Source organism: Beta vulgaris, chromosome 1 (assembly GCF_026745355.1).
Source record: "Beta vulgaris subsp. vulgaris cultivar EL10 chromosome 1, EL10.2, whole genome shotgun sequence".
Lineage (NCBI taxonomy): Eukaryota > Viridiplantae > Streptophyta > Magnoliopsida > Caryophyllales > Amaranthaceae > Beta > Beta vulgaris.
This window is the reverse complement of record NC_079202.1, coordinates 6,831,401-6,853,770: the sequence shown is the minus strand read 5'-3', so window position 1 is coordinate 6,853,770 and position 22,370 is coordinate 6,831,401. Positions and strand designations below refer to the sequence as shown.

The window sequence follows — 22,370 nt, the reverse complement described above, 5'->3', positions numbered from 1 at the left end:
AAAGAAAACTCAAATCAAATGCTAAAAATCGACATAAAGAACCCTAGAAGTCTAATGCTAAACCACAATTCAATAACTTGGAATGTGGAAAAGACTATACTCAATCAAATGGAAATACAGAATGACAAATACCAAAAACCCACACAAACTTACCGATTTCGCTGAAAGTTCAAAGAGGTGCGAGGTCGAACAGTCGCTCTCTTCGTCTTCCTATCCTTCTCTCATATACATCTGTTTGCTATTTTGTGAGAAAAAGCCAAAATTCATCTCTTTCTAATTTATGAAGCTTGCCTAGTAGTTTTTTTTGTTAGCAGCACCGTAGACTGGGTTTGAAATTTCAGAAAAAGATAGAGAGGGAAATATAAAACATTGAACGCATACTTCAAATTTCTAAAAAAAAAACGATTAGTTTAGTTGTTGCAACAATTAACTTACCTATTGCAACGGCTAGGGCCACCCGTTGCAATAGCTACCCTCTTAGTGGTGGAAGTTCTATTTCCGTTGCATTAGGCCCTTACTATTGCAACGGTAATGAAAATTTCGTTGCATTAGCTTTTTTAAGTTGTTGCATTTGATCAAAAATGTAGTAGTGTGTACAAGGTATGCTTGAGGACATTCAGCTAATATTAAAGATTTAAGGCCATTAATTGAACCTTGCATATTTCTTATCCCATCATAACCTAGGCCCTGAACTTGAGAGAAAGTTAACGAATACTCCATAAGTAAAGACTCAATAACCACATTAAGAGTCAAAGTAGTAGTAACAGGAACATACACAACACCAAGGAAACATTCACACACTTTCCCTCTTTTACCAACATATCTCAAACAAAGAGCCATTTGTTCCTTATCAAATACATCGACAGACTCATCAGCAAGAATGAAAAAAAAAAACGCCATTAAGTTCTTCAAGTACTGCTTTAGTGGTCTCTTTTGCACAAGCTTTGATTATATCTTTTTGAACAATTGGAGAAGTGAGTTGACAATTACCATAGGCCATTTGAAAACAACTTTAGAATATTCAACATCATATTGTGAAAGAAGAGTTAATACTGCAATAAAATTACCCCTATTCAATGAACTTTCTTTTTCATCATGACCACAAAAGGCAAGCCTTGTAGTAAAATCCATATGATGGTTTCAATAGAAACCTTTAAGGGCTTTCGATAGTTAGTCATGGATTCTTTTGTTTGTTTTGATAAATTGATGGTAATTCTATTCTTCTGATTTTTGAAAAATTTCATCCCAAATATAGCATTTTTGTGAGCACTCACATGTTTACCTTCATGACCTCTAATAATATCTAATCTATTCCAAGATTTGATACCATAACCAACCAAAGCATCACCTCCCAACATATGATCATCCTCCTTGAATAAATAATAGATGAAACAAAAAGCGGACATCTTTCTCAACACTGTACTCAAGCCAAGTTTTACATGTATTAAACCACTCAATATTAAATCGATGCTTTTTTTAGCCATAAGCATTTGAGGGAAGAAAATTTTTTTAGGTTGACAAGGCCCTCTTTCTTATGAAAATCAGTAATCCTTCTCCTTGTTCCCAAATCTTGTGGAAGATTGGCTATATCAAATTCACTTAATCTTTCACCATAAATCCGAGGATGAGATTGTCCATCTTGATTTTGAGGGGAATCGTGTGAAAGAGCATAATGTTGCTCACTTGCGTGGTGGGGAGGATTTTGTTCATTGGCTTGAGTTGGTGGAGAATTTTGTTCATTGGATTGAAAAAGGGAAGGATTTTGTTCATTGGATTGAGAAGGGGGAGAATTTTGTATAGAAGGAGGATTTAGAGTAGGTATTGGCGTTGTTTTAGTAAAAGAACTTAGGATATTCGATTGCATTTTCTTTCTTTCCATTATGAAATTTAAATTATAATTTTTTGAATTAATACAACAATTCAATTTATCAAGCATATCAATCAAATTCACTTAATCTATTCAAATTTAATCTCATATCAATCATTATGCATGAATACCAAATAATTTCCCATTACAGGGAAATCCTATCCATCTCCAACTAATTCCACCACCACATAAAACACATAAAACCAAAGGCTCATCGATGGCCTCTTCGAGAACCTTGCATGATAGGTCTAATTCTAAAAAGCCTAAAATAAGGGTTTTAATGCACAACTTGAATACAATCAATCAAACATTCAAAGCTAATCCAATGATCATATTTATGATTCACCAATTAGCCACTATAACAAACTATATTAAATATAAAAACAATAAATTAAAGCAAAATTGTAAGCCGTACTCAATTAAATTGTAGCATTGCAATAATAAATCAATCAGCAAAAAAATTCATTTGCAGCAAAATTCAACAATAGAACTTGCAGCAAAATTCAAACACCAAATTACCGTGCGAGTGGATTTTGTAGGCCACGCCAAACACCGCACCAAATTGAGCGAGCAGTGAGGCGAGCACTGAGCAGACGACTATATGAGCATTAAGCACCGAGCAGGTGATCACTGATGAGTTTTAAAATATGTACTACGAGTGCACGATGTCTGTTTAACAAATACGGGTCGATCCACAAGGAGATGAGTTCTATAGATTTGTGCTCAATTATTTAACTACTTAAAGAGAGGAATTTGATTGAATAATTAATAACTAAACTAGAATAACTAGGATAATTAGAGCATTTTGTTAATTCTACGGTCGAGTCTTAATAACTCTTAGATCAACATATGCTAGTACGCTCGCTCAACATAATCAGACCTACCTATTGTAATAAGCATCTAATGAGAATGATCTTTCGATTCTAACTCCTATTAGCTAAACTTAACACATGATATTGCACAATTACATGAATTAAACAAGCATATCAAATCAATAGGAAAATAATCTAATTCAATCCAAATATCGAAGAACTTTAAACCACAATCAAATAGGTATAAACATGGCTTCCCTCACTAATCCCTAGAAAAGACTACTCACTCATGATAATAATAAACTCAATAAACATAATACAAGTAGAAGAATTCATCAAATATAACAAAAAGTAAAGAGGAATACCGAATGATTGATGAACAATGAAAACGAACGAACGATCTTTATAATCTTCAAAGCAAAGAGTTATGGCCAAAGTAAAAATAGAAAACTAAGTGTTTAAACCTAAAAACACCGAATAATAGATGCCCTAATAAAAAATACAAAAAACCTAATTATAGTCTTTACAAATCCGGCTAAAAAAGCAAAAATTAATGTTTTAGAAAAACCACCCGGTCGACCGGGCCAAACCTCTCGATCGGCCGACGATGTTCTCAAACTACGACAAAGGGAGAAATTTCGCCCGATCGGGTGTGTAAGCAGTTTTGGCTATTTTCTCGCCCGGTTGGCCGGGCGAACAAGTCTCAGTGCCTGCTGTCTTTCGTGGCTCACCTAATGGGGCCAAACCGCCCGGTTAACCGAACGAGAATAATTTCTAGCTCTTTTCCTCTCAATCTTGTCCGAATAACTTGTGCAATCTCTCAGATCTTCTCTAGGCCTTATGTGATTATTAAACTCCCATTTTGCAACTTAAATAAAGGCTCTAAACGCATAGTCTGCACAAAAACATCTAACACTCGAAAACAAGTCCAAACATGTCAAACCACACAAAAATCAAGCTCAAAAGAGCTCAAATCGATCGACTATCAAAGCTAAGGGAATTGGAGTAATAATCTATATATAATAGGCACATCAAGCACCAAGAACGGAGGTAGGCGTGACTTGTGAGGCTTTCGTTGGTTGCTGCATCGTTAGTTGCAGGCGGCAACCAAGGAGGAAGAAGTTAGAGGATGAGAGAAGAAGAAGATTCAAGATCGAAGTGTAGGGAAGGAAAGCTCTGTAATATCCTAAAAACTTAAGCAGGTTTAATGAATTAATTAGTTATAATAATCACTAATTTGACTAAGAGTTAAAATTTTCTTTCTATTATGATAAACATAAATTACTAGACTTTGTAAAAAGTGGTAATTCTATTCTTTTTTTAACAAGAAAATATTAGACTTATAATTAACTATCACCAAGTTAGGTGGTTGAAAGTTGAAACAATGACTATTTTCTGATTTCATAAATTAAAAGAAAAATAAAAGTATTATAAAACTGAGAAAGTTGACTGTTTTCTTCCTCCTTCTTCATTCCTTCATTTTCATGGCAAACACATGGCACACATGCCTTCACTCTCTTCTTCTTCTTCTTCAGTCAGAATCTGTCACCAATCCCTCACCATTGCTTCTTCAAGTTAACAAATTCAGATTATTTACTTCACCATCTCCCTCCCAACCACTGATTTTAGGCTCCCAACCTCCCTTATAAATTGCCATGGAGATTCAATACCAAGAATACACCACCAACAACCTTCATCCTCTCTTCTCTCACTAACCAGAAATTCCTGTCAACAAATTACCGAAAATTGAAATTGTAACTAAAAGAAAAACCCCAAATTTTTACTCTCTCTCTCTCCTCTGTTTCGGTCCCCCCGCCCACGGAACACTCCCGTCGGCCACCTCAGGCGACGCCGGACCTGCGCTGCACCCCGTCGCACCTTCCCCTGGCCTCGCCGTCACTTGCCGGCCATCCGTCGCACCGGCACGCCTTCGCTCTATCTCCTCTTCGCTCTCTCTCACTCCTCTTCTTTTTCGCGCGACACTGCTGCACGCGCAGCACCACCGACGACCCGCGCGCGCCGAACCACCGGAAGCCAACGCCGGATACGGACGCAGCTGCTCGGAGTCGCCGCCGTTATCCGTTCGCCGGAGCTCTGCTCCGCTCCCCTGTTGTGCGGTTCATCCCTGCTCAATGAGCAGAGGTATGATACTCTTACGTTTATCTTTGTTTTTCTTATAAGCCCCAAGCCCAATTGAACCTAATGATGTATTAATTAGTGCTGGGCCTAAAAATCTGATTTAAGTACATTAAACTATTTTGTTTTGTCACTACCACTTATTGGGCTAATGGTAGATTTTCATAATGTTGAATTAAACCAATATAGACTAACTGAAACTAATTTAGTGTCCGATTAGATCATGATAGATTAGTATATTAATTAAATATAATTATTGCGCTTAAAACCAAATTCGCTTAATAAAATCACCCAACTTATTTCCTAAAATCTAGTATTGGGCTATATTTCATGATTACTAAATAAAGTTGAGTCGTTTGAAACTAATTAAAATCCAATAAGCTTGTTATTTATAATATGAGTTTAAGATATTATTATTTCAGTAATACTTAAGTTCACTTATAATAACAATATAGCTTGACTTAATAGTTTTAAGTGATTAAAATAATGTTAATGGCCCTATTATAGCTTAATAATGGACGACTAATTGGTGCTTAACTATGAACTCAAACAATAATATATTTTCGAATGGTTATAGGTTATGAAATATAGCTTTAAGTACGATGTTTAGATAATTCTAAAAGTATAACTAAAGGAGTTATTTCACCTAGTTAGTTGATTAAAGAGTCACCTTAATTAAAAAGTTGTTAACGATTAAGAAATAATGATCCTTAAGGAGACCTTTATGACGTTATAATGAACGCTATGACCTTAATAAGCGCTAACTAATATTTATGCTTAATAGCTAAATAATGAAACATTCTTTAATAAAACTATTCTTGAATAGATTAAAGAAGATATAGGATATTACAAGCCTCCCCCGGCTATCATGGTTGGTAAGGAGGAATTCAGGTAACGTCTACTGCTAACACCCACAATCCTTTTCGAATGATGTTTTATGGTATTTCGCACTACGTTGTTGATATATGGATTGTGGGATATGAAAGGTTTTATGAATATGATGATTTTTTTCGATGAAATGAAATGACTTCGATGTTTATAAAAATATGAGTATAATGACACTATGATTTTAATGATGTTTCATGATTTTGATTACAATGATGTAATGTACTTATGATATGTAATAAGAGACGAAACATGATAAAGTACAGTGAAATATGGTTCTTGGCAGTATGATACGGGCACCGCAAGTGTCACTTATGTTGTGACCGCCTGACTGTATTATGATACGGGCACCGCAAGTGTCACCTATGTTGTGACCCCCTGACTGTTTAAATGATACGGGCACCGCAAGTGTCACCTATGATGTGACCGCCTGACTGTTATGTAATGGGAGACGTCCCCTATGTTATGATGTACTAGCCAAGTTACCGAAGTAAAAGACATATGATGATGAACATGATAAAGAAGATAATGTAACATGATATGATATGTTTGTGAAATGTTTTACTTATTCTCTCCTCCCTGCTGTTTATAAATAAAATGATGTGAAATGAATTTACGTTGTTAGAGTAGTATGTTACTGAGCCTCGGCTCATGACGTTTTGTTTTATGTTTTAGGTATGGGAGAACAGTGTGGATCACTATTATACTGCGTTATGGAGATTATGTATGATTATACGAGGTTTTAGGATATTTTGTATAATGGATAAACAAGTATTTATTTTACAATGAGTAATTGTATAGTGAATTTGTAATTTTAGGCTATTATTTTATTTGTGTGCCATAACCCACATGATTAAGTTATGCTTCCGCTGACGATTAAGGTCGTGTAAATTTGTCGGGGCGTTACAAGCTCGGTATACCAATATCTAGAAAAAAAATTTAAAAAAATTCTAGGGTCATGGTGGGTCACGTGACCCACCATGACTAAGGGTAAATCCTCCCATGGGTGAAATATTGGTTTTCCTAACCTAAGAATAATTATTTCCACCCGTTTATTACCCTCATCAATCCATTGATAGCATATCACATTACCTTCTTAAACTCACACTTGTGACTGTTTTCTTTCCGATCCGTTGTGGAATCAAACACATATAATATATTAGAAAGGTATAAATTATTTATTATCATTTTCCCATTCTATTTGATCATATTTCATTTCTAACTCATAAACTAAACATCCACTTAACCTTATGGTATTGTAAAGTCACTAAAATTAAATATACATGAGATTTGATCCCAAATTTTAGATATCGCCAGTAAAATATTTACCGAACCAAGCTAAATCTCATCCACATAAATATTTTCATGTTTTCTTCGTGTAAAACTAGCTTGCCCATACGTTTTGAGTTCACCTGCCTTCATAACCTCTATGTGATCATGACATAGCATTCGACTATGAAATTGCACATACGTTTTGAGTTCACCTGCCTCTTGATGACCTCTGATCATGACATAGCATTCGACTATGAGATGATAACCATTTTTCTTCTGAATTTAAAGGACCGAACATTGTGTCCTATTCATATTCTCATGATGATGCCTTAAGCTTCTTTTTGTTTAGAAGAATTAACAAGTGGCTTTGTTGGAGATTTATAAGTATATTTCTTAGCTCCTTGTTCTCCTTAAATGACCCCTCATATTAGCATGAACCAACAACCACTTAGTTAAATATTTGTAAGGCAATAGTAGTAAAGAATGAATATAGGGGTACGTTGTGATTAGGACATACGACCAATGATATTTTTAAAATCCATCACAGTATACCACAACATCACAATTCACAATATTTAATGTTGCTATGAATCTTTCTATTTGGAGAATTTGGAAATAAGTATTGACCCATGATCTCAAACGTACCTGCAAATACAAAGAACTATGTTGTAGTCTTGTAGACAAAGCTAACTGTTTTTTTTTTTTATAATTTAGTTCATTTCATTAAAACTTAAAATAGAGTTAAAGGCATAAAATGAAGTGTCAATATTACAACATCTTGAAAGACAAATACATGAAAATGGCAACCAAAACGCTCCAAACACAACAAAAAATCCCACAACAATATCACCACTACAACAAACAAGAAACAACACCCCAACCACATTGAAGAACCGAGAAACACACAAGTGTACTGACTGAAAAACAACAAACTAAGACAACATCAAAGAACTCATGAACTCCATAAAACGATTTTGAATCAACGACACCAAATTAACCATTGGGATAACTCGCACTACACCGCCTCTTTGATACTTGAATCTCATTTTTTTTCTCCATGCTACGATTGAAACCAAGATGATTAAGCAATGGACATTGATTTTTCTTTGCTAGCCTCCGAAGAGAAGACTTCGGCACAACGTTGCTCATAATTGAATTCGGTGATAAAATTGAAACATCACTGATAACCCCAATTGAATCTAATATTGTGCCATTTTCTTTATCACAAGAAGAACCCTCATCTCCGTCAACACAAAATGAACTTCCTCCATTGATGCGCATCTCATTTGCAAATGAAAGAGCACTAGCAATGCCACTCAAACCAACACTTTCCTGCAACCTCTCCGGATTTGCCAACATCTTTTCCCTTATAACATCAACATTCTCAAAAGGGACACAGTTCAATATATTAGGTTCCTTAACATGATGAATCTCACTTTCTAAATTAGGATGACTTGAACTAATCTGCATATTTTCTAAGATGAGCATAGCATCCACTTCTAATTTAAGCTCACTATCATGAGAAGGAGGGCAAATATCATGCTGAAAAATAGAAAAGAAATCCAAACAGGCATTATGACAGTCACCATCAAAACCAACAACCTTCAATTCTTCTTGAGCAACATGTAAAAAGGCATGAACAAAAATTTTCCAAGGATTATCACTACCTAAAGCAGGGACAAAAACTGAATACCATAAACCTTTAATCTTCACACTTAACTTCAAAAACCACCCCCATCGATTACAACCAGATTGAATTTTCCACCAAAGACAACCAAATCGTCTATAATGCTCAAATTCAATCAACTTTGAACAATCTTGAAGGGTACCAGAAACCCAATCAATTAATTTAATTGGAAAATTAATCTACCTTTTCCGATTGTTGTATAACTCACGATTTTTTAAGAAACCATTACTCAACTCTAAATGAAAAGTTTTACCTTTGATTTGAATTTCCACATTCGAGCTTCGATCGAGCACCTCCCTTGACTCCTGTGCAGATTTGCAACAGCAAAACAAAAACACTCTGAAATATGGTAGAAACAGGGACAGAAGAAATTGGAGAAATTTGATTGAGAGAGGGTTTTAGAAATTAAAGCAAAGAGAAAACTAGGGAAGAGGGGGAAGAAGGTGAAGGGGCATTGATTAACAGTGAAAGGAGGATGAACGGGGGGATGACCCTGTGACGACGCACGCCGGAAAGGAGCAGCGCGGACGGCGCCACCGCAGGGAAAGCAAGGGTTTTAAGGGAGGTTGAGGGAAGGTGAACGGTCAAGAGAGAGAATGGGATTTTGTTATATAACCTCATATAGGCTTTATTATCATTGTTTATCTCTTTCCTATAAATCCTATCCATCCTCATATATTATGAAATTGCAAAATTAAATGTCTTCAAATCTTGGTGTTACTCCATGTAAAACATAAAATTAAAAAAAAATAAAAAATTTCATTGTATGAGATTTAATCCCACGACTTCAATTTTATATTTTTAAATTTTCACCACTAAACCAAGTGATTCTCCATGTTATTATCTTAAAGTAAAATATTAATAAATGAAAATTTTAATTACTCGGACATTCCCTGAGTATAAAAACTAGTTTTCCTCATAACTTGGGTATTACACATGTTATGAACCCAATTGAATTGGAAAACGATATATACAGCCTTAAGGATTGCATATGAGAAAATAAAAGTGAAAAAATAAAGCAATATGAAGCATTAATGACACTGATTGACTTGTGATTATGTCATAAATTTTAAAATAATACTATTTTAGGAAATGAATTGGATGTTTATATGCCATTCTAAAGCCCACATATATCAAGATCGAAAAAGATAAAATAAAATAAAAAAAAAGGTAATCACTTGAAAGAAAAAAAATATTTGCTATTTTACAACAAATATAAACAAGATGTTATTGACTAAAAATTGAATTTGATATTCAATGACCAATTATTTTAACCCAATTGAACTTCAATTTGATATAAGTTCCTCGTTTTTATCCTGAAATTATTACTTCCTTCGTTTCTTTTTAGATGTTACACTTTTCAAATCACGGACTCCTATGTAATTTTTGGAGAGGAGAGAGATATAGAGAATGAAAAACAAAAGGGTCCCATGTGAATATGTGATAGGAGAGAGATAGAGAGAAGTTATTACCCAAAATAAAAGTGTAACATCTTATTTAAAACTTCCTAAAATAGAAAGTGTAACATCTAAAAAAAACGGAGAAAGTATGTTAATTCGTGTAAGCCTAATGAAATCTTTAACACTATTTCGTGCAATACATAAGAAACATATTAAACTGTTTCGCGTAAATTGAACGAAATAGATTAAATTGTTTTGTGTAATTTGCACAAGATAAATTAATTTATTTCTTGTGGATTGCACGAAATAGTTTACCTGATTTTGTGCATTTCTTAATATACGACAAAGAACCCTAATTTCATGTTTCATCTAGATGGTATGAGACGCTAAAAAACCATTATTTTCTTTTTTATGCGACATCTTTTTTTGTCTAACTCATCAGTAGTCAAATTAAATTATGTTCAGGGTTTTAAAGATTTTTTTTGTAAAGCTATTGATGAGCGCATGTTTTGTGCATCTCGCCTTCATCAACACTAGCTTTCCGCACAGATATTTAGATAGTGATGACATTGATGTCATGCTGAAGATGGATTCAGTGACTCTAGATGAAGCTATGAAGATTTCCTATCAAGTTGTTTTATTGGCTATTAGTGTTGTTTCTGTTCTTGTATCTGTAAGTAGATTTCGGATCTCATGATTCAGTTAAATTTTCTTTAATTCATCTTAGGCTCCGTTTGGTAGGGCGTAAAACGTTTTTCCGGAAAACTGTTTTCCTCTATTTTCAGTTTTACATTGTTTGGTTGGCAAAAAAGTGTAAAACCATTTTCCCTTGGGGTAAAATTACTCTCTCAAGGATGGAAAACCATTTTCCTTTCAAAATGAAGGGAAAACTATTTTCCTTCTCTCTCTTGTACACTCCTCTCACTACCTCCTTACTTTCCCTTTCATTTTCCTTTCATTTCATCATTTTTTTTACATCGAACCAAACAACGGAAAACTAATTTTGGAATTGTGTTTTCCATTGTAAATTGTTTTCCATGAAAATCATTTTACACTGAAAATATTTTACGCCCTACCAAACGGAGCCTTAATAACTGTCTGACGTACGTCGTACGGCACTGAACATTAAACAAGTTGGACTGATAATTTATTCAAGAGATCCTTGCACGACCCAGTTTCAAAACCACAAAGCCAGGGCTTCAATTTTTTCGTTACTTTCATTCTAGTACAGTGTGAGTGTGTGACAAAATTGTTCAGACATTGGCATATATGGAGTAAAGACATGGTTTAGGAATTCAAGATATGGTTGCAGGGGCGGGGCAAACATAACGGGGGCCCTATACGCTCTCTTAAAATTGGGCCCTTCATATTTGGTTCATAAAAGATATTAGATTCTCAATTAAAAAAAAAATACTTTTATATTGAAAATAATATATAATTACATCATATTAAAATAATCTAAACACATCTATTGGAAAATCGCAAAAATATAGGAATATGAGTAGAAATTAATGAGAGAGAGTTAAGAGGAGAGAGAAGAGAGTAGCCATTAATGGGGAATTGGGGATTCGAAGCAACCAAAGAAAAAACCACGCGTGATGGTTGTTATTAATGTGAATAGGTGATGAGTCGGCCGTCATAATTAAAACAGCTTAAAACAGCAAAAAAGGTAAAAAAGGTAAAAAAAGGTAATAAAAAAAAATCTACTCCTAACTAGAATCGAACCCGCACCCCTTTACTCCATCCCTTACCACTTTACCACTGATCCAAATGCTTTCTTTTTGTTTTTCTTTCAAATATTTAATACATATAATATATTTCGGGGCCCCTCTATTTTTGGGGCCCTATTCCATCGCCTATACTGTATGGGCCAAGAACCGCCCCTGTATGGTTGTATCACATGAAAATGGAGAATGGAGGAAGAGGGAGCAATAAGGAGGGAGCAAATAATCTTAATCTCCCATTTATGGTCATATATCAAGAAATTGGGCAAAATTATAGGATAAAATTGAACTTCAATGTTGGATGAGAAAGGAAGAGGAAGAGGGAGAGGGAGAAAGGACAGAGGAATAATAAAGGGGGAAAGGAGTTATGAGAAAGAGGGGTATTTTTTAAAATTTAAAGGGTTATGTTTGGTAAAGGAGTTAAGCATAAAAGAGGGTACTAAACTTTGTCAAAAATTACAGTTTACTCATTTAAGTTGTAAATCTTGTAGTTTATTCACTTAAAGTACACCATTTTAACGTGACCCACTAACTTTCTCTTATTTAATTAATATAATAAAATTGACACAAGAATCTAGGAGAAGTAATGAAGGAGCGGTATTTTTGGCGCCCAAAGTACTTCTAATTGGTTGTACTATACAAAACAAAGGAAGACCAATTCAACACTTATTATATCCTCTGCAAGTGGAATAAGAGCTTCTTCCTCAAAGCTTTCATTTATTTCTCTTTATTTAGTTGAAGATAAAAATGGCATGGGAAAGCTCAACAAGCAGGAAAATTCCAATCTTTCTCCTTCCCAAGGTATATTTTTGACTACTTTTATGCACTCCTTAGATTCCTTTCTTTTTTCGGAAAGTGTTGTTGTTAAGTGAGGTTTGTTTTGTTGTTCTTATTTGTATGATATCATCAAAATGATGAGTAGGCAACTTTTTTTGTCTGATTATGTTTGAAACATGTGAGTATTGTGTAATTGTACTTCAATATTTGGTATTTATGTGAGTAGAATATCATTTGAAACGGTTAGGGATTAGGGTTTTAAAAATTTTAATTATGCTAATTTCTTTATTTTCTCCATTAAAATAAGCCTTAATTAATTTAAACCTTGTTTAAATGGAATGAAGGATTTGCCAAAGTAAGATTTTTTAAACCATTTGATTTCTTTAATTGTGCATAAGACTGACTACCCTAGATGCTGCACACCCCCTGGGGCGTGAGTAAAACATCATGTGCTTCCACATATTCTCAAAGCTGAATTGGGAAGCTAAGATGAAAGTGGAGCTGACCTACAAGAAATGGAGAATTTGGTGTAGGTTGAGGCAGCTTTGCTTTGGACAACCTTACTTTGGAACTGATTATTGATTTTAAGGTTTGGGCCCTCAATGATATAATTTACAACAATGGAGTGAATCACATGGCTTGGCTCTCCAAACTCCAAAAACATGATTGTGTATTTCGATTGCTTCCCCTGACTCTTCAAGGAGGACTGATGTGTTGTAGGTTGTGTATGTGGGAGGTTATGGGTAGGCAAATGTAGTTTTTTGGGTTGGTAGCTGCCTATTGTTAAGCTTTCTATGACTTGTATTAGGATGGTTGTCGTAGCCATATGTAGAAGTTGAATGTGACATAAGTTAGGTTTTTAGTTTTGACATTTGTCACTGCTATGACATCCTTGTTTTGATTGTACGAAGTTAGCTCTACTTGGTTGGTTGATGGTGTTACATGATGAACCAACTCTATTGATGTAAATTGATGATCAAATTAATGAAAATGACTGATTTTGGTACACATATTTTCATTTAGTTCATGCAATCTGTTTGCTCTTTTATTATTGCAGAACTTGCACTTAATCCATGTGTTGATTGTGCACCATGGTGGAAAATGGACATCTGACTGTGGCATGGTGTGCAATGGAGGGCATGTTAGTGTGTTTGAGGACATACCTAATTGTGTCATTATGTATTACTTGAAAGACTTGATTAGCAGCTCAGGTTATAAGAACATAATGAAACTTCATTACTTAGACCCTTGTAAGGACTTCAACATTGGTATTAGTTTTCTTAGTTATGATAAAAATTCATTTGACCCATTCCTATTATTACTTATGACCTATAAAGTGATCCATATCTACATTGTCCATGACTATGAGGTAGAAGACCTCATTTATGTAGGCAACCAGACTCAAGTTCATGTTGACCTCAATAGCCAAACTTAGTCCTTTATTTGACCTACTGACTTCATTTACACTTTGTTGACTCGCATTTTGACTCATGCACATCTTGCTCATGCTACACCCGTGTGCACCTCCTACTAATTGTATTTTCTATAGACAACTTACATAGATTTGAAATAATGCATAATTAAGATTATTAAATACGAGATGACCATATTTATAATAATGGCTAACCCAATTTTTTTCCAGATGTTCTATTTATATACTTAAATTTTTATTTTATTTAATAAATAAATAAAGCATATCAATTTTGACCAAAAAGATTCATGTCTTAACTCTTATCCCCCAAAAGAAAAAAAAAAGATTCATATTTTGAATATTCAATCAACTTTGAAAATTTTGACAAGTCCGATTTCATATTATTGGCTTCACTTTCCCTTCACAACCTGGAAATTACCCCCTATTCCCGTATCACCAACGCCGAACTTCGGTGTTCCATCTTCATCTGTTTAATTATCCCATTCATTCATTCATTCCAATTTCCAGCTTTCCATCTAAATAATTCACAAATTATCAAACATAATTTTGAATTTTCATCGTCAAATTACTTTGACGAACAAATAAGACGATTAAACCTTTTCGACGAGATCGGAAACTTGGATCTTCCAAATTTTAAGGTTTTCATACTATTAATTTTAATATATGATTGAAAACTTAGATCTTCTACATATTTTATGAAATTCGCACTCGAATGCATTTTTTTTTAGCATAATTCTGGATTACGAAAAAGCGAATTATCTTTTTATGATCGTGAACTGGTGAAATGTTTATTTTCAGGAGATGGAAGTAGCAATCACAAGTATGCTGCAAACTTCAGTGGATTGGGTTACAAAGGTTTTTGAAGCTCCTTTTGCTAGAGCTGTTGTTTTTGGAGTGCAAATTGGAGGTACTGTAATCTCTTTATATCAATTTTTGTTATTAGGTTTTGATACATTGTTAGTTTTTGTGGCAAATTTTTGATTTTTATTTGTTATGGTTTGATTGAAGGTCATCTGTTTGTTGAAGTTCTTCTGTTTGTTGTCATCCTGTATTTGCTCTCTCAGAAAAGTTATGCTCCTCCGAAGAGACCTTTGACGAAGAAGGTAGGTCGAATTGCGCGTTGTTTTCTAAATCTTATTGCACATGGAAAGGAAATGTTCGGTAATAGTATATGTATATGGTTATGTTTTCTATGTTGTTCAATATTGTATGAGATTGAAAGTTCATCTTTGGATGGCAAGTGCTATACGATTAACACTATTATGCGTTTTTGTGAAAAATAAGCTGGTCTTTATGATGATTAATGATCGTCTAGATTCTATGTGCTACGGACTGCGTGAATGTTGTGCTACTTGATCATGGTTTACTTCTCCTCACGAAACAACTCATGAAATCCATGAGTCGTGGTTACTATACTTGTTGACTATATTAGTTTAACTGTTTCAATTGTATGGATCATCTTACTCTATATGAGTTTATAGGCATTAGACTTATGACTTCAGCCTAGATAGTATGTCATACCTACCGTATTGTCAAAGATATGCACAAATTGTTTAATCTAGGGCTTAGGATTTTCCTTACTTCAAAGGGCTATGAGTTTTCTTGATTCTGCACTGGGTTTAGTTGCTTTATGACTGTAAAATTTAGAAAATTTGAAATGTCATCTTGTAGTAAGCACTTTGGTAAAGTAGAGTTCTTTCTCCCATTTTAAAAGCTCACTTCCTATTCTATAAGATTGATTGCTGGTGTTGCAAGATATGATAATGGTTGTTTTACTATGTGTACAAAAAAGTGTGCCTTACGTGTTAAAGCCCAAGGAATTAGAGGTCAAATGCTTTATTGGGCTTGGCGAAGATGTTCATTGGGGTATTCAAAATGTCATACCAAATCATGCCTAAGCTTTTTGGCCCCCCTATCGCCTCAATGCTTGAGATTTTCTAAACACTGGTGCTACTCTCAAGGTTTTTTTCACTAGCTAAATATGCTGAGCATGGTGCTATTGAATGTCTCAACATTCTTATAAAATTCGCAGGAAATAGATGAACTGTGTGATGAATGGACTCCTGAACCCCTAATTCCAGCTATTACCGAAGAAATGCAGCACGAACCTCCAAAACTGGAGAGGTAAAACTGATTACTCTTTCAAGTTTTGGTGCTGTAACAAAAGTTTTCTTGTCCTGCTGACATGTGAATGATGTCTATTACGTGTTAATTTTCAAACTTTAAAGATGGTGTAATAGGCATGATTGTGTACCATTCAGATAATCATAGATATTGGTGCTCTATAAAAGTTCCTTTTCCATTCCTTATGATTATTTATCTTTCTTATACATACACAGTCGATTTGAGTTCAATTGATAATGGAATATTTTGATGCAGTGCTGCTGGCCCACATACAATAATCAATGGCAAGGAAGTTGTGAATTTTGCATCAGCTAATTATCTGGGATTGATTGGACATAAAAAATTACTTGTGAGAAGATATTATGTGTGTTCCTCCTGGTTTACTTGCATGCTGTATTAGCCAATCTGACATGCTTTGATTACAGGACTCTTGTACGTCCGCATTAGAGAAATATGGTGTTGGTTCTTGTGGTCCTCGTGGTTTCTATGGAACTATTGGTGAGAGTTGGCTATTGCTCATGGTTGGATTAACTCGCATTAAGGACTTAATTAGGGGCTCAGTAAACTTGTCTCAGGACTCTTTGTATCTTACTTTTTCATTCTCTGTTATTTTGTAGATGTGCACCTGGACTGTGAGTCGAGAATTGCAAAGTTTTTGGGAACTCCAGATTCAATACTTTACTCGTATGGACTTTCAACCATGTTTAGCACAATTCCAGCTTTTTGTAAAAAGGGCGATATTGTTGTTGTGTAAGATCTCTGACCTTCTTACTCTAGAATGGGTACCTCTAATATTATATAGCAATAGCACTACTTTAGAATTATGTATGGCAGAGGCCTGTTGTCCTCTAATATTACTTGCCGGTGAAGCATCCCTGTTTAGAGTTTGATAATAATTTACCCTTATTAGATAAGTAAATAATAGCTATGACCATGCTTCAACACAATTAAGTCTACTTCTACCACTTTGTTCCTTTTCCTTTAATCAAGTAAAAATGAATAACACCAAGAAAAGCCAAAGGTCATCGAAAAGTACAAAAGGTATCAAAAGTAAGCATAAGTTGTCTTTCTGTTGCTAATTTGCACCTTTTTTTCAAGATTGTAAATGACAAAATCACCTGTTGAAAAGGCTGTATATGACAAATTTTCCATTATACTTCTCTCAGTGAAAACTATAAAATGTTGACATCTTGAAGGTATCCCCAATTTCTCCTCTTCCTGCTTGTCAATGGGCTTAGATGGATCAAAGCATTCAAGAGATAGCAAGAATGCTAAGTCCAACATTGAATAATTCTAATTAATTTTTTTTACATAATTACATGTTTTTGATACACTTTCTTGCCTTTTCTAGTTCACCGTATTTCTTTTGTATGTTTGCCAATGCACAACTTTGAACATTAATAATATCTCTAATTATGTATAAGTATAAATTGTGAAATTCGATACTTTGAAAATATATATTGAAACTAATCTAACAAGATCCCATGACTATACTTCTATTTGCGTATGACTAATACAAGATTGTTGAAGTGGAATATGTTAAAAATGTCAAAAGTCAAATTGGTAGAACTAGACCAAAACGAAGGAAATATTAGTTAAAAGATATGGTCAAAGTGGGTTTGTGAAATATGGTCCAAGATTTAAAGTGTTGCAATTAGAGAAAGGAGGAATTATATGCCAGTGGTTACATAAATATTCAAAATTATGCATTTGTCTTTGTATTATGAGGAACTAAGGTGTGTTCTCTTCTATAGATGGGACTTCCTATTGTAATTCTATCTGTTGGGTGCTTTTCCAGGGACGAAGGTGTTCATTGGGGTATTCAAAATGGACTTTATTTGTCTAGGAGCAAAATTGTGTATTTCAAGCATAACGATATGGAATCGTTAAAAAGCACTTTGGAAAAGATAACTATTGAAAACAAACGACCTAAGCAAATTCGGCGTTACATAGTTATCGAAGGAGTTTATCAGGTATGCGGTGATAATTGTAAATCCCAAAGCCACTACCAATTTAATTTTCTTGTCCCTCTTTAGTCTTTAGGAGGCTTTAATAGTTTGGTAATCTCATATGAATTACTCATGCTGAGACTTTCAGCTATAGGCTGTTGGCAATTGTATATATGGATTTGCTTGCTGATTAGTAAGGCTTGTTATGGGCCCTTGTGCCTGCAGAACCATATGAAGAACCTTTTCTTCTTTTCTGGAGTATTATCATTCTCTCTCCTATATTTCCCCTTACTGCGATAATTTATCACGCGACATCTGCTTTCTGAACTTTCCTTTCCTGTCAGCTACATCTATATACTAGTTACTTTGTCATATTAACGCATAGCATGTATAAAACTCTTGACATCAGTGTGGATGCTGGAGTATCATCTTGTCGACTTACAGAGCTTGGTGTGTATCCTTGTTAGGCACTTTTAATAGTCTGACATCTGAGGAGAGTCTAAGTAGCACTGGTTGTTTCCTGTTTTCTTTAGTTTCTTATAGCTAGCTTCTCTGGAATTCAGTAGATTGTAGCGTCCTGGCTAGTATAAATTTGGTCGCAACTCATATATCAGAAAGTTTGGTTCCTTAGGATGGTAGAACCAAAAGGCTGAAAGATGGGGCATGGGGGAATAGATTTTTGGTTCAGTCACTTTTAACAGATCCAGGTTTTGGAGGCTTTTTTGTTGCAAACAAACCATCAGCTACATGATATCCCTTTTGATTATAGTTTGTTTTACGTATGTAAAATAAGAACAGAACACACAGCATAGAGAGCTTAACTTGTTCTTTAACTTATAGAGGACAATTACAAATAAGTGGACAAGTAGGATGCTGATGTTATGTTTTACTGTGATATGTACTCTTTTTGCTCGTCCACTGTTTTCAAGTAATATGTTTTCGGTGCTTTCTTGCTTGCAGAATTCTGGTCAAATTGCTCCACTAGATGAGATTATTAAACTGAAGGAAAAATACCGGTTCCGCCTTTTGATGGACGAGAGCAACTCATTTGGTGTGCTAGGTTGTTCTGGAAGAGGTCTCACGGAATACTGTGGAGTTCCTGTATGTGCTTTTAAAGTGAGGTTTTCATTATTTCGTCTAACTACTCTTAATACCAATGATGACTTGATTTGCAGGTTGAGAAGATCGATATTATAACAGCTGCAATGGGTCATGCATTAGCTGCAGAAGGAGGATTCTGTACTGGAAATGCAAGAGTCATTGACCACCAGGTATGAGAGCTCCATTAGAAGTTTTAGATGAGATATGTTTGTATCCTGCAGCTGTGTTCAGTTGCATCATGATGTCTGGTGTGCTTGTTGTGATAAAATTGCTTGACAGCAAGAATTTCGGCCACTTCAAATTTTCTTGCTAGAGTATTGAAATCTAATCTGTAAATAAGATAGTGTACCAACCATGCTCAATGTTTTATGAGATGCAAAGTTACGAAAGACTTAGTACAGGGTAAATCACATAGATATGTGAGTCTAGAATAAACTCAACAAGAGAATAAGGAATATAGTACAGTTTTGGGAACAATCTGAATTTGAATATTTTGAGTTCTTGATTTATTGTTTTGAGAATACAGTTATTTAAGACTACTAATAATAAGGGAAATAGAGGAAAACATAGAGTAAAGTACAGTTTAGGAACAATCTGAATTTGAATATTGTGAGTTCTTGATTTATTGTTTTGAGAACACAGTAATTCATGACTACTAATGATAAGGGAAATAGGAAGACAAAATTAGGTAGCTATTCTAAAGAAATTACTCAAATTTTAAACTCCCTGTTACGAGTTATTCTGCACACACAAGTCTTGATAGCCCTGTATTACAGCTGTCTAGCAGGAAATATGCATCCATGGGTGCCATGGTATGAAATTTCCACATTGATCTGGGAAGGCATTCAAATTCAAAATCCCATAAGTGAGTCATTACATATCATATGTAAGCTAGTGAGTAGTCATAGGAAAGCTCATGAAGTCTTCTTTCGCCTCCTACGTGAATCAGGCACGAAGACAAATGAATGAAAAGTTGTAGCCTAAAACAGAGATTGGTCAGAACTGAAAATCTGGAAGTTGTGCCAAATCAATAAATCAAGCTATTGAAGTTAGTATAACGAGTTGATGACTCTTAATTGGAAATTCAGTGGATATTTGACCAAATGATGTAGGCCCAAAGGCTAATTGATTGTGTATCAGATACTGATGTCTTAAAGTTGCGACATTATCTTAGATTATTCTTATGCTGATGAAGTTATCTCTATTTCCTTAATGTCTCTGTTACTGAAAGCATTTTCTTGTAATTGATGTTCCTTGCAGCGGTTAAGTAGCTCTGGTTATGTCTTTTCTGCTTCTTTGCCTCCATACCTAGCTTGTGCGGCAATCTCTGCTATTGGTGTTCTTGAAGAAAATCCTAATCTGGTTAAGAAGCTGAAGGAGAATGTAGCACAATTATGGGCTGGTATGTTTCTTTACTGCTGCAGTCATGTGCATTGGGTTAGAGCTCTGCTCTTGCCACCACAACACTAGGTCTTGTGGACACATTTTCAGATATAACTTTCTATTCTGTCCACCATGATATAGTTTAGGAATCAGGAATTATAAGTGGACTTAATGTGTTGAATCATAATACAGGTTGATCTTTTTTGTGGTTGCATACTATATTAATATGCCATAATCCTGTAGAAGAGCTGACAATCTTCTCGCCTTCTTGGTATCTGCCGGTTATTTCCCTGCTGCCATGTACTCTCGTTTGATACTTGATAGCACCAAGTCTCCCTATATTTGTATTTTGTTATATGTTGAGCAGCCGTACAAGTTATCTGAAATCAAATAGAAGTTCATAATCATGCCAAGTAGAAAAGTCTATTAAAAACATTTAAGATTTTGATTAGATTTAGACTTGATTTTTGGACCATCGTCAGGTTTGGAAGTTGAACATGTCTATCTTGATTAGTGCCCAAACAAGGCAATAACTTTAGTTATACATAAAGGCTCAAATTAGTTAGCGTTAGGAACAGGTACATGTAGACCTTCCTAGAACCTGCCAGGAAGAAAAAATTAATTGGCTACTCTTATTACTTATACAGTGTTTTCCAGTATATAAAGTGGCCCTAAATTGCTATCAAGTACTGAAAGTTTTTATCTAGAACATTAATCTGACTATCATCAATGTCTTATTATTATTTATTGCACTTGTTCACTTAATTTAATTAACACTGTTGAACCTTGTGCTAAGCATCATAAGCTGCTCAGTTGTGCACTTATGCTGATTTATTTGTCAACTTATGAAATGTAGGTTTGTCAGATCTGGAAGGATTTGAAATTACGAGCAATCCTCATTCTCCCATAGTTTTCTTGAAATTAGTAAATTCCATGGGCTCTTCAAAGAATGAAATGCGATTGCTTGAAGACATTGTTTACCAGGTACCGAGTTTTTGGTTCATATGCATTTAAATTTTGGATCTATAATATTTGAGCTAATTGTATAATTTACAGCTTTTGGAGGAGCATAACGTCTTCGTCGTGGGGTCCAAGCGATCGACGCTTGATAAATGTCCTGTACCTCTTGGAATAAGATTGTTCGTATCTGCTGGGCATTCTGAATCTGATGTGAAGAAAGTTTGTCAGTCATTGAAAATTGTTGCGTCATCAGTGCTAAAGAGCCACAGCTGAAAACTTGGCGTCCGAAAATGATTTGGATTTGATGACTGCTTGTAAAATCATATAGCAAAGCCAGCAATGAGAGACTGAGATAAGCCGTAAGCGGCTGACTTATACGAAACTCTATTTTCGAGACTCGTGGAAGTGTCTGGGCTCCAATGCAATACCTTTTGAGGTTACTGAAGGAGATGTACGTACTTGCATTTTAACAAGATGTACCCCAGAAGTGAAGCGGAGTGAAGGTTAATTTCTAATTTGGTAAGTGAAGGTTAATTTCTAATTTTTGGAAGTTTTGGAGGTATTGCATTTTGTAAATCGGAAATGTTGTGCTATAGCACCTCTCATTTGAAGGAAGTTGTTTTGTGTACAATGTTCTGGCCCTTCATCTAGTCTTTACTCTTTAGTCTCTTGAACCAAGAGAAGTCCATATGTAATAATCGTAAGCGTGCAAATTCCATCTTACTTAGTCTTCTAGTTTTAGATCAAGTATTTATTTTAATTTTAGAAGTTATGTGGTTTAATCCATAATTCTTTTCAGCTAGTGTGAATTTTTTCGTTTGCGTCTTCCATGGTGGCTTATTGTTGTTGTTGATCTTTTGA

The 22,370-nt window shown here is 34.8% G+C and overlaps 1 protein-coding gene and 1 long non-coding RNA gene across 3 annotated transcripts; both read left to right on the top strand.

Moving 5' to 3' along the window:
- The first annotated feature begins 4,070 nt into the window (after positions 1-4,070).
- Positions 4,071-6,546, top strand: LOC125498636 (uncharacterized). Its single transcript, XR_007275504.2, has 2 exons — positions 4,071-4,821; positions 6,376-6,546. It is a non-coding gene; the product is annotated as an uncharacterized LOC125498636 (long non-coding RNA).
- Positions 6,547-12,515: 5,969 nt separating this feature from the next.
- LOC104905125 (long chain base biosynthesis protein 1) lies at positions 12,516-22,307 on the top strand. Of its 2 annotated transcripts, none has more exons than XM_048646881.1 (13): positions 12,516-12,584; positions 14,791-14,899; positions 15,001-15,095; positions 16,025-16,116; positions 16,372-16,465; positions 16,542-16,614; positions 16,734-16,866; positions 17,915-18,089; positions 19,026-19,166; positions 19,241-19,336; positions 20,427-20,568; positions 21,406-21,533; positions 21,606-22,307. In XM_048646881.1, exons 1-13 carry the CDS (start codon positions 12,531-12,533, stop codon positions 21,780-21,782), a joined length of 1,509 nt encoding a protein of 502 aa, XP_048502838.1. In that variant the 5' UTR covers positions 12,516-12,530; the 3' UTR covers positions 21,783-22,307. The 2 variants fall into 2 exon arrangements, with proteins under 2 accessions (XP_048502838.1, XP_010691876.1); XM_010693574.4 differs by lacking the exon at positions 12,516-12,584 and adding an exon at positions 14,327-14,630.
- Positions 22,308-22,370: the final 63 nt, after the last annotated feature.